Source organism: Cynocephalus volans, chromosome 3 (assembly GCF_027409185.1).
Source record: "Cynocephalus volans isolate mCynVol1 chromosome 3, mCynVol1.pri, whole genome shotgun sequence".
NCBI classification, from domain to species: Eukaryota; Metazoa; Chordata; class Mammalia; order Dermoptera; family Cynocephalidae; genus Cynocephalus; species Cynocephalus volans.
In genome coordinates, this window is record NC_084462.1 from 64,656,648 (window position 1) to 64,669,758 (window position 13,111).

The 13,111-nt window shown below is 37.2% G+C and overlaps 1 protein-coding gene across 2 annotated transcripts in view; it reads left to right on the plus strand.

Moving 5' to 3' along the window:
* Positions 1-13,111, plus strand: part of HMG20A (high mobility group 20A) — an 80,079-nt gene that overhangs the window by 44,986 nt on the left and 21,982 nt on the right. For both annotated transcript variants that reach the window (XM_063091542.1, XM_063091541.1), the window contains one exon: positions 6,546-6,638. In XM_063091542.1, the coding sequence (XP_062947612.1) occupies positions 6,550-6,638 (89 nt within the window). In that variant the 5' untranslated portion in view covers positions 6,546-6,549. The remainder of the gene's footprint in view (positions 1-6,545; positions 6,639-13,111) is intronic.

A 13,111-nucleotide genomic window follows, 5' to 3' on the forward strand; every position in this document is an offset into this window, starting at 1 on the left:
TCACTACTGGAAGTGAATTATACCTTGAGAGCAGGATTGATGTGGACAATGTATTATTTATATTTAAATCCCCAGCTCTAGTGTAGTACCTGGCATTTGGTTGATGCTCAATAAGTGTTTGAGTGAATGAACAAGCAAACACATTTGTTAGTTTTCCTTTGTTTGCTGGGTGAGAGATTGAAGTCACTTGATAAATCTTGAGCAAAATTGATGTTAAGATGAAATGCTTAGTTATGAATATCTAGCATAAAATGGAAAGTTGAAAATTCCACTACAGAATATATATCAATCAGCCATGTTCGCTAAAGTTGACATGAAGACTGACTCCATTGTTTGAAAGGAATCTCACTCCTTACAGGTAATAAAGATGAAAGCATGTATGAGAATACACTTAGGGAATGCACTGAGGGTTCCCCAGATTCAGAGTTAATCCAGTTAATTAATGAGTAAAGTTGGCCTTTGATGAAAGTACCTGTCTGAGCAATAAATAAATAAAAACTGAATGAATGAGGAGCTTCCTTCAGTTGAGGGATGAGGGGTGGATTTAGGCAAAATCTAGCTGCAACAGTACAATGAAGCTGTGAGATAGATCCATAATCGTATTTGTTCATCAAATGTATATTTAACAAATGTCCATGATATGCCCAAAACCAAGCAGGGGGGAATTTAAAGGTAAACAAGGCACTGTTTCTGACCTGATAAAATGTATAGCTAATTATTAGAAAAGGCAAGTACAATACAGAGAATCAAATATTATTATGGGGATTTAGTACAGAATGCTCTAGGAATCCATAAGAGGAACACTTGATACATTCTTGATTAATCCAAGAAAACATGCTGAAAGAAGACACATCTAAAGTGAGACCTGAAGAATTAGTAAATAATTAGACAAAAGAGATTGTGGTACTAAGGAGGTATTCCAACCAGAGACAAAAAATGGCAGTTACAAACATGTAGAGGTGAGAAAATATGGTGCGTTTGTAAGTAGAAAGCAATTTAGGGATGCAAGGACAATTCAATTAGGAAAAAGTCTTTTCTTTTTTTTTTTTTTAAGATGACCAGTAAGGGGATCTTAACCCTTGACTTGGTGTTGTTAGCACCACGCTCTCCCAAGTGAGCGAACTGGCCATCCCTATATAGGGATCCAAACCCGTGGCCTTGGTGTTATCAGCACCACACTCTCCCAAGTAAGCCACGGGCCGGGCTAAAAGTAAGTCTTTTCAACAAATGGTAGTAGGACAACTGGATATCCACATGCCTAAGAATTAATATGGACTACCTCACATCATATACAAAAATTAACTCAAAATGGATCAAAGACATAAATATAAGAGCTAAAATTAAAACACTAATAGAGGACCACATAGGGGTAAATCCTCACAACCTTGGATTAGGCAATGGTTTCTTAGATATGATACCTAAAGTACAAGCAACCAAAGGAAAAAATAGATAAGTTGAGGTTAAAAATTAAAAACTTTTATGCTTCAGAGGACACTATCAAGAAAGTGAGAGACAACCCAGAGAATGGGAGAACATATTTGCAAATAATATATATCATGAGGGCCTAGTATCCAGAATATGAAAAGAACTCTTACAATTCAACAATAAACAGACAATTCACCCAGTTAAAAAATGGGCAAAGGACTTGAACAGACAGTTCTCCAAAGAACATATACTATACAAATGGCCAATATGCATATGAAAAGATGCTCAACATCATTACTTATTAGAGAAATGTAAACCAAAATCACAGTGAAATACGACTTCACTTCTGCGAGGGGGCTATAATCAAAAGGATGAACAATAACAAGTGCTGTGAGGATAGGGAGAAATTGAAACCCTAATACATTGCTAGTGGGAATGTAAACTGGTGCAGGTGCTTTGGAAAAACAGTTTGGTCATTCCTCAGAATGTTAAACATGGAGTTACTATATGTTCCAGCATCTCCACTCCTAGGTATATAAAACGCAAGACAATTGAATACATGTTCACTCAGAACCTCATACACAAATGTTCATAAGCAGCAGCATTTACAAAAGCCGAAAAAAAGGAGAAACAGTCCAAGCCTGTCAACTGATGAATGGATAAACAAAATGTGAAATAGCCATACAATGGAATATTATTCAGCCATAAAAAGAAATGAAATAGTGGTATATGCTACAATGTGTAAACCTTGAAAACTTTATGCTAAGGGAAAGTAACCAGACATAAAAGGCCATATATTATATGATTCCATTTATATGAAATGTCCAGATTAGGTAAATTCATAAAGACAGACAGTAGGTTAGTGGTTGCCCAGGGCTGGGAGGAAAGAAGAATGGGGATTGACTGCTAATGGGTGTCAAGTTTCTTTTGGGGATGATGAAAATGTTCTAAAATCGATTATGGTGTTGATCACACAACTTTGCGAATATACTGAAAACCACCAAATTATATGCTTTGAAGAGATAAGTTTTATGGTATATGAATTATATTCAAAAAAAAGAAGCAATTTAGGATGCCTTTTGACATGAGTTGGGGATGGAGAGTGTGAAAAGATGAGGCTGAGTTGGAGGATTTATGTGAGTTAGGTTTGAATTGGATTGTAAAAGTTTGACAGATGATGTGGCAATTGGGAAATATCCTAAGAACATGTAGAAAGATTGCTGAGAGCACTGAGGGCCCAGTTGTGATTGGATACCATACATTTATAATAGCACCCTTTATTTTGTGATTTTTCTCCTCTGTCTTGAGCCAGATTTCAGAGTTGATCTGCTTCTGGTGTATAGAAAGATTGCAAGGCAAGGAATTGAGATTGTTGGCAAAAGAACATTTGAAATGTAGCCATGGAATCTAAGCTGGACAGAGAAGGGAAAACCAAGGGTCAATGAATAGAGGTTTGTGTGGTTAAAGGTTACTGGTAGTAAGAGTAATTAAGAGAGCTGAAATGATAGGAGAGAGTAGTCAGAGATTTTTGAATATGAGGTTGTAAGTGACCTGATTTTTAAAGGAGCTGGGGATTTTGTGTAAGGATTGTAATATGGAAAATGAGGAGGGCAGAATCCCATCTCTCAACTCTGAGGTGTATGATTGGAGAGAAGGAATATGATGCATCTTCATGAGAGGACTTAATGAAGTGGGATTAATTTATGTAATGTAAGGAAAGGGCACTTTAAAAGGACCAAATCCAGAAAATAGAAGTACAAGTTACACTTCCTGCAGTGTCCAACACTTTTGGAATAACATAATCTCATTGCTGTGATCACCCTATTGTTGGGAAATGTTACTAGAACAATCTTAGTTGAGGAATACTTCTTAAGCTCCATTTCATTTTTTTGTTCTAGCCCTATATTGACCAAAGCAATGTTCTGATTATGATTTGGCTCCCCATATTACTACAGAGAGCAAATGTGTTCATTGCTTAATAGGTAAGTTAGTAGAATGTTTAATATAATTCTCATTACAGTTTTTATAATCATTATAATGGATTGAATTATGTCCTCCCAAAACTCACTGAAGCTTGAATTGTGTCCCCCAAGTTTTAGTATTAGAAACTTGGCCCGCACTGTGACTGTTAAGAGGGTGAGAAATCCTATTATGGTAATTGAAAGGTGGATCCTTAAAGAGGTGGTTAGATTGTAGGACCATGCCAATAGTGACTAGATTAAAAATGGTACCCAGGGTCATGGTTCTGAGGGCTTTAAATCCTCTCTCTGCTTCCACCATCTTTCACTGTGAGAACCCTGGGTTACCAACTCCCAGCCTCAGAAACTGTAAGCAATAGATTTCATTTTTGTTATAAAATACTCAGTTCTAAGTATTTCGTTATAAGAAACAGACACAGACTAATACAATCATCATTAGAATATCTTATATTAACACACTGTTTATACAACAATTTTTTTCAGTAAGTGGTTAGAGGATTTTGGATCTAATCTTTGGATTTCCAGAGCTAAGGTCCAGACCCTGGTTCAAAGCCTTAAGCCCCAAGGTAATACCATTTTGTGAGGCCTCCAGGTAGAAGCCTTCACTAAATAAATCCCCTCTGCAAGGAATCATCTACATGATAGACCTATGTATATGTAAATTGCAATGCAGAATCAAACTTGTATATTGCTTTGCCTTTTTGTAAATTTCTCTTCTTTCCCCTTCCAGAGCAACATTCATTACATTTCTTAAGTGCTTTGCATTGAATTTCAAAGTTCATTATGACCTCTGTATGGGGACATTATCAGACACAGATGCTACACTTGAATGGCTTTTGGCCATCAGTGGCTTGGTAGCTGTGATTCACTTTGAATCACCCCCTCACAGACCATATGAAAGCACATTCTTTCAGGATCCCAGCCATATTCTTAGGAATCATTTTATTTTCCAACTTATTGGACTAGTTTAGAGGCCTTTGGGTTTCACTGGACTATTCTTCATTTCCTTCTTTTGTTGATCTTGGCCCCTTAACCTTCCACCCACTTTATTACTCATTTCTTAGGGACCTGACTACTCAGTAATACTGAGAAAATGTATCTGAAGCCATATGGGTTGCATAAAACAAACATGAAAGAGAGGGGGGAAAAAAGGAAGAAATGTGTGTTCCCTGAACTTCCTTTGTTTATAAGCTCTGTTTATGTGTATTGTTAAGGTTGTATTATCCAGCTGCCTCCCACATTTCAAAAATGACTAAAGATATTTGAGAAACACTCTAAGAGGCTCATGCTGGCATTGTGAATGAAAAGACACTTTGTCCCCCACCAGGTAATATATCTCCTTTTGAGCTGTGGGAGCAATACCAAGAGCTTCAAATGCTGAAGCTTGAGGTTCTTGAAAGGCCATTGACTTCTAGGGACACTTTTAGAAGGAAGTCAGTCAGATGAGTCCTTTTAAGGTTTGGGGGTATATTCCTGGCTGTTTGAATGTTTGATCATTACAGTCAGGCTGTGTAGTATCTAACTGATAATTTTCTTTTGGTAAAATGAACACTGGCACTGGTGTGAGGTAATGTTAGCAGCCCTTAGAGCTCAGGCTCTAATGTAGTCTTTGTGTAATGTTAATTAAAACTTAAGTACACTTGAGTCAGGATTATTCTGGAAAACATGTAGAATGGAATTTTGTGGTATTTGTTAGAGGCATTTCACTTGTAAACACCCTATCATGAAGGAAGGATTAGCAGTCATCCCTGCACATGGAATAAACTCCTTACTCTGGTTGAGTGGGAAGTTTCTCTCCCTTTCATGCTCTACCCACTATAATGGACAATATTTATACAGAGATGCAATTTTTCATATTAGGCTATTTATGGAACTTGGTCTGCTAAATAATAAATTTAGATGTGAAAGTAAGAAAAAGAAAGAAAACATCGGCGTTATTTTTTTGAAAATAAATTATTCCATCGAACATTGAGAATATGTTGTCAGTGGCATCTGCATTTTCTTCATATTTCCACCTCAGTGGAATGAATCCCAGCTCTGCTTTGGCTGCTGTGCTTTCCTTTTAATTGCTGTTTCACTAGGTCTCCTTAGCAGCTCCTGAAATAACTGCTGAGGGAGCTCTGAGTTCTCATAATTTGCTTCTCAGTTCTCCCAGTTGATTGAGGCACTCTTTTTCTTGAGTGGTTTGCAGTTCCACTTAAGTGGCTGATGTTCAGGGTCACTATTGAATGTTTTGTTTGAATATCACTTTCATGATGAATGAAAGGCTGCTGCTTTTAGCTGTATGGGTGAAGCCCTTGGTGGTAAGCCTTGAAAGGGAAAAATCTTTCTTTGTAGTGATATGCTAAATGAAATTACTTTCTTTGTCACTTTGTCCTTTTATCCTTTCAGTCTGATTAACCTCAAGTTCTTCTGATTTATTGGTTTTCTTCAATTAAGCTTAGTTGTTTCCTGTATCCAGGTGCATGTTATTTCTGCTGTTGGTTATGATGATGATGTGGAGCATATTTCTGACCTGGAAATGTGGTTTCTTTGACTCAGAGCCACATCAGTATGCCTTCCATCCTCCACTTCCTTTGCATTATTTCATTTTGGAGGGTTAAGCTTGTCACCATTTAATCTCAGGGTGATTCATCTGGGACCGAGAACTAGTAATGCTATAATAACAATACCTTTCTTTATATAATAGTACTCAAATCACTTACTGTCTTAGCCTTTCTCTGTTTATGAAGCACTTTCAGTTTAATCCCTCACAATAGACGTATGGGTGAAGTCAGCAATTTTGTCTGTGTTTAAGATGGTGAAGTTGTACAATGCTTTTGAGTTACTCTTCTTAACATTTGCCACAGTAAACGAAGAATGCTTTTGAAGATATTCTGGATGGATAAAAAGGAATTTTCCAAACCATTTTCCACTTGTTAAAATCTAAGATGTTTTTAGTCTGGTCAGTTGATAAGACCAGGGTTGAAAGCCCATTAACCATAGAGTTTAAATTGATGTACAAGTCAAGAAAATAAATATTTAGGTCAATTTCTTTTCTGCTGCTGATGTGATAAGGTAGGGAAGGCTGGCTTTTAAATTAGTCGAACTTGAACTGAAAGTAATTAAGCCATTAGTTTTTTCTCTCTCTCTTCCTTTCAGAGAGATGGAAAGCTTGATGACTAGCTCTACCCTGCCTCCCCTTTTTGCAGATGAAGATGGCTCCAAGGAGAGTAATGATCTGGCTACAACTGGGTAAGCAGCTGCTTTGTAACATTGGACTTTTGCACAGGCTTCAAAACAAAGCTTCTGACAAAGTATGAAGTGCTAAAGAGGCAGTTTTATATCATAAAAATAGAAGGTACATTTATTGTGCTTTGCAAAGAGAAAGCCATTGTAAACTACTTTGTAATCTGCATTCATCTGTCTTTTTCTGGTTCTTCTGAACTGGTACAGCAATATGTAGGATTTAGCAAATATTGATGATTCCTGGTTAAGAAAATTACATAGTCACCACTAAGGAATTACTTGCCACAGAGTTAGCTCTAAAAGCAAATGCATTTTCTGTTTGAATTGCTGCAGATATTAAAATATTTTTTTCCCAAAGATCAGATTTTTTAATATGGTTTTTATTCAAGATGCTTAGGAGCTTTACCTAACTTCTTTTCCTGCCTCACCCCTTGTCTCCTTTCTTTGGATATTTGGACAAATATATAAAGGAATTTAGAAAATGGTTAATAGCAATAGTCCACTCTTCCCACTTGAATTTTTATGTTTTCTACATATTTAGAAATTATTTGCCAAAGAGGAAATGTATTCACTAACAGACTGAAGTGCTAGCTAATTCCTAAAACGAGTTATTTTAATATTCTTTAGAGTACTTTAAAAAATAGACTACACTTTTTAATTCCATTTCCTTCCTTCACATTCATTTCTTACCTCATTGATACCTATCTTTTGACCTCACTATTCAGATGAAACTGTTCTGTAAGACTTTTCTAAATCCAGTTCATCCAATAAAAATTTTCTGAGTGTCAACTATGTGCCAGATAACATTCCAGGCATTAGATATAAAGCAATGATCAAAACAGAGTAAAGTTCTAGCCCCCTTAGAGCTCAGGTTCTACTGGGGAAGTCAGACAATAAACAGGATAAATCAGTAAAATGCATACTATGTTGAATAAGAACTTTGGATTAAAAAATAAAGTGGAGAAGAGAGGTAGGAAAGTTTTGGTGGTATAGTTTTAGACAGGATGGCCCAGAAAATATTTAATGAGAAAGTGATTTGAATAAAGACCTGAAGCATGCAACTGCCTGGGGAAGATTGTTCTAGGCAGAGGGAGCAGTTAGTGCAAAAGCCCCAAGTCAGGAGTGTTTCCATCTTGTAGAAATAGCCAGGAGGCCAGTGTGACTACAGCAGCGTATACCAGGGAGAGGGGCAGTAGAGGGCTACATGACTGCTTCTCAAACTTTAACATATATATGAATTACCTAGAGATCTCATTAAAATGCAGATGCTGATTTAAATAGTCTGAGTTAATACAAGGAATCATTCGAGACTACTATAAACAACTATACGCCAATAAATTTGAAAATCTGGAGGAAATGGATAAATTTCTGGACACACACAAGCTCCCAAAACTGAACCATGAAGACGTAGAAAATTTGAACAGACCAATAACAATAAAGGAGATTGAAGCTGTTATCGGAAGGCTCCCAACAAAGAAAAGCCCAGGACTAGATGGATTCACAGCAGATTTTTACCAAACATTCAAAGAGGAATTGACACCGATTCTTTACAAACTATTCCAAAAGATTGAAACGGACGCAAATCTCCCAAACTCATTCTATGAAGTAAACATCATCCTGATATCAAAACCAGGTAAAGATATAACCAAAAAAGAAAACTACAGGCCGATATCCTTGATGAATATAGATGCAAAAATCCTCACTAAAATACTAGCAAACAGAATACAGCAACACATACGAAAAATTATTCATCACGATCAAGTGGGATTCATCCCAGGGATGCAAGGTTGGTTCAACATACGCAAATCAATAAATGTGATACACCATATTAATAAACTCAAACACAAGGACCATATGATCATCTCTATAGATGCTGAAAAAGCATTTGATAAAGTTCAGCACTCATTCATGACAAAGACCCTCTATAAGTTAGGTATAGAGGGAAAGTATCTCAACATAATTAAAGCCATATATGCCAAACCCACTGCCAATATCATCCTGAATGGGGAAAAGCTGCAAGCTTTTCCTTTAAGAACAGGAACTAGACAAGGATGCCCACTCTCACCACTCCTATTCAACATAGTGTTGGAAGTACTAGCCAGAGCAATCAGAGAAGAGAAGGAAATAAAGGGCATCCAGATTGGAAAAGATGAAGTCAAACTGTCCCTGTTTGCAGATGACATGATCCTATATATCGAACAGCCCAAAACCTCTACAAAAAAACTGTTGGAATTGATAAATGATTTCAGCACAGTAGCAGGATACAAAATCAACACACAAAAATCAGTAGCATTTCTTTTCTCCAATAGTGAACATGCAGAAGGAGAAATCAAGAAAGCCTGCTCATTTACAATAGCCACCAAAAAAATAAAATACTTAGGAATTGAGTTAACCAAGGAGGTGAAAAATCTCTATAATGAGAACTACAAACCACTGCTGAGAGAAATTAGAGAGGATACAAGAAGATGGAAAGATATCCCATGCTCTTGGATTGGAAGAATCAACATAGTGAAAATGTCCATACTACCCAAAGTGATATACAAATTCAATGCAATCCCCATCAAAATTCCAAAGACATTTTTCTCAGAAATGGAAAAAACTATCCAGTCATTTATATGGAACAATAAAAGACCACGCATAGCCAAAGCAATGCTGAGCAAAAAAAATAAAGCTGGAGGCATAACACTACCTGACTTTAAGCTATACTACAAAGCTATAATAACCAAAACAGTATGGTACTGGCATAAAAACAGACACACTGATGAATGGAATAGAATAGAGAATCCAGAAATCAACCCACACACTTACTGCCATCTGATCTTGGACAAAGGCACCAAGCCTATTCACTGGGGAAGGGACTGCCTCTTCAGCAAATGGTGCTGGGATAACTGGATATCCATATGCAGGAGAATGAAACTAGATCCATACCTCTCACCGTATACTAAAATCAACTCAAAATGGATTAAGGATTTAAATATACACCCTGAAACAATAAAACTTCTTAAAGAAAACATAGGAGAAACACTTCAGGAAATAGGACTGGACACAGACTTCATGAATACGACCCCAAAAGCACAGGCAACCAAAGGAAAAATAAACAAATGGGATTATATCAAACTAAAAAGCTTCTGCACAGCAAAAGAAACAATTAACAGAGTTAAAAGACAACCAACAGAGTGGGAGAAAATATTTGCAAAATATACATCTGACAAAGGATTAATATCCAGAATATAGAAGGAACTCAAACAACTTTACAAGAAAAAAACAAGCAACCCAATTTAAAAAATGGGCAAAGAGCTAAGTAGACATTTCTCTAAGGAAGATATACAAATGGCCAACAGACATATGAAAAAATGCTCAACATCACTCAGCATCCGGGAAATGCAAATCAAAACCACACTGAGATACCATCTCACCCCAGTTAGGATGGCTAAAATCCAAAAGACTCTGAACGATAAATGCTGGCGAGGTTGCGGAGAAAAAGGAACTCTCATACATTGTTGGTGGGACTGCAAAATGGTGCAGCCTCTATGGAAAATGGTATGGAGTTTCCTCAAACAATTGTAGATAGATCTACCATGCGACCCAGCTATCCCACTGTTGGGAATATACCCAGAGGAATGGAAATCATCAAGTCGAAGGTATACCTGTTCCCCAGTGTTCATCGCAGCACTCTTTACAATAGCCAAGAGTTGGAACCAGCCCAAATGTCCATCATCAGATGAGTGGATACGGAAAATGTGGTACATCTACACAATGGAATACTACTCAGCTATAAAAAGGAATGAAATACTGCCATTTGCAACAACATGGATGGACCTCGAGAGAATTATAGTAAGTGAAACAAGTCAGGCACAGAAAGAGAAATACCACATGTTCTCACTTATTGGTGGGAGCTAAAAATTAATATATAAATTCACACACACACACACACACAAAAACCGGGGGGGGGAAGAAGATATAACAACCACAACTACTTGAAGTTGATACGACAAGCAAACAGAAAGGACATTGTTGGGGGGGAAAGGGGGGAGGGAAAAGGGAGGAACGTTTTGGTGATGGGGAGCAATAATCAGCCACAATGTATATTGACAAAATAAAACTTAAAAAAAATAAAATAAAAATAAAAAATAAAATAAAATAAAATAAATAAAATAAATTTAAAAAATAAAAAATTTTTAAAAAAAATAGTCTGAGTTAGAGCCAGAGCTTCTACATTTCTAACAAGCTCCTGGGTAATGCCAGAGCTCCTGGTATAAGGCCCATACTTTGAGTAATAATGGACTAGATCATGTAGGACCTTAGGCGTCAGAATAAATACTTTAACTTTTACTCTGAGTGAGGTGGGAAAATATTGGAGAGTTTTGAGCAGAATGATTTGATCTGACTTGTTTATTAATAGAATCCCTTTAACTGTTGTGTTGAGAACAGAGTGAAGGGAACAGAGGCTAGAGCAAGGAGACCAGTTAGGAGGCTCTTAAAATAATTCAGGAGTGAGATGATGACCTGAAGAACATCACTGGTGACGTGGATAAGAGTATTTTTGGTGGAGCAGTGGGGGCAAAACCTTATGAGAGTGTCTTTCAAAGATAATGGGAATGGGAGGTGGTGAGAAGTATAGAATTCTAGAATTTTGAAGGTAAACCAAACAGGATTTGCCTGAGAAGGGAGAAAAAAACATCAAAGATAACTCCAGAGTTTTGACCTAAGCAACTAGAGGGATGGAGTTGTCATTAACTTAGATGGGGACTGGATAGGGGAGGGAATTGTAGGAGTTCAGTTTTAGAAATTTTAAATTTGAGGTGCTTATTAGATATCTAAGAGATGTTAAATAGGCAGTTTGATATCAGGTTCTGAAGTTAGGGGAGGTTTAGGCTAGAAAGAGAAAGTTGGGAGTCATCAGCATATAGCTAATATTTAAAGCCATGTTACTGGATGAGATCATCAAAGAAATGAGCACTGTATACATAGAAAAGAGAAGAGAGCTAAAGCCCGAGCTCTGGGATATAACAGCATTTAGAAGTCAGGCAGAAGAGGAAGAGTCAGCAAAGACTAAAGTGAGTAGCTAAAAAGGGAGCAGAAAAACCAGTGGAGTGCAGGGTCCTGGAAACCAAGTAAAAAATGATATTTCAAGGGAGGGGAAGAAGTCAACTGTGTCAGATGCTTCTGGTAGATCAGGTAAGAGGACTGCTGAGAAATGATACTGGATTCATCATGGTGGTCACTGGTGGCCTTGACAAGAGTTGTAAGCACATACCTCCTTTGGAGTGGATTTAAGAGAGAATTAGAGGAGAGAAAATGAAGTCAGTGAGTATAAATAGTTCTTTGCAGGAGTTTTGCTACAAAGGAAAGGAGAAAAATGAGGATCTTAACTAGAAATGGGATCAAGAGAGTGTTTCTGGTTTTTGGTTTTTGTTTGTATTTTTTCATTTTGTTTTGTAATACCACACTTGTATGCTGAGTAGGCTGATCCTGTAGAGAGGAAAGAACCGGTGATTCCAGAGATGGCAGAATTGCTGAAAATATGTCCTCAACTAGGCAAGAGGGTATGGGATCCAGGGTGCAAACGGAAGAATGATTGTTGGCTTTAGGTAGGAGCCATGGTGACAAGTGAGTCTTTTTTTTTTTTCCAGTCTTTATCCAACTTGTCATCTCAGTGGCATGTGATGCCTTTGACCACTCCCTTCTGATTCCTGTCCACTTCAGTCAGGAATTCCTGGGATTGGTACTCTTTCCCATACCTAGTTCCCATATTTTACTGAAATAAGAATGTACAAGAATAAATTAAAAGTTGTGACAGCACAATTGAAATGAGAATGATGGAAAGAACAAGTTGCCTAAGACATCCAAAGTGATTGAAATATTTGGAAAATAACACTGCTGAGATCAAACTGGATCCCTGATGGTACCTCTTTTCAGAGAACATGATTGTCATTGATTTCATAGCTTCTTTTACTTCCCTGTTTTTAAAGGACCTCAAAAATGTAGGAACCTCTTGCTTAAAATCATCAGAAAATGTCAGAAAAGTATAATTTCTTTCATTCCCGGGACAGTCTGCATCTGCTTTTGTTCATTTCTCAGCCCACTGTAAACTGGTATTTATTCCCATAATTCCACTAAAACTGTACTCCCTAAAACTGCCACCGACCTTCAGGTCTTCAAATTCAGTAGATACTTTTTAGCCTATTTTATTTAACATGTGCAACTTTTTACTTGGTTAACATACCCATCTTAAAAGTCTTCCTGCCTTGGTCTCTGCAACAGTCTTCTCTCCTAATTCTCTTAATGCCCTCCTCCATCTTTCCCAGCTTTTGTAACACTTGTTCCTAAAATGATATTGTTTCAGCCGAGTTCTATCCTGACTTTTGGTTTTTTCTCACTGTCTTTATGGGGAATATCAAGTATTGCCCATTATTTCCATTGGCTGGTGCCTCTCAAATCTGTCTCATGCCTTTTCTTCACTTCTGGTCTCTCGGGGC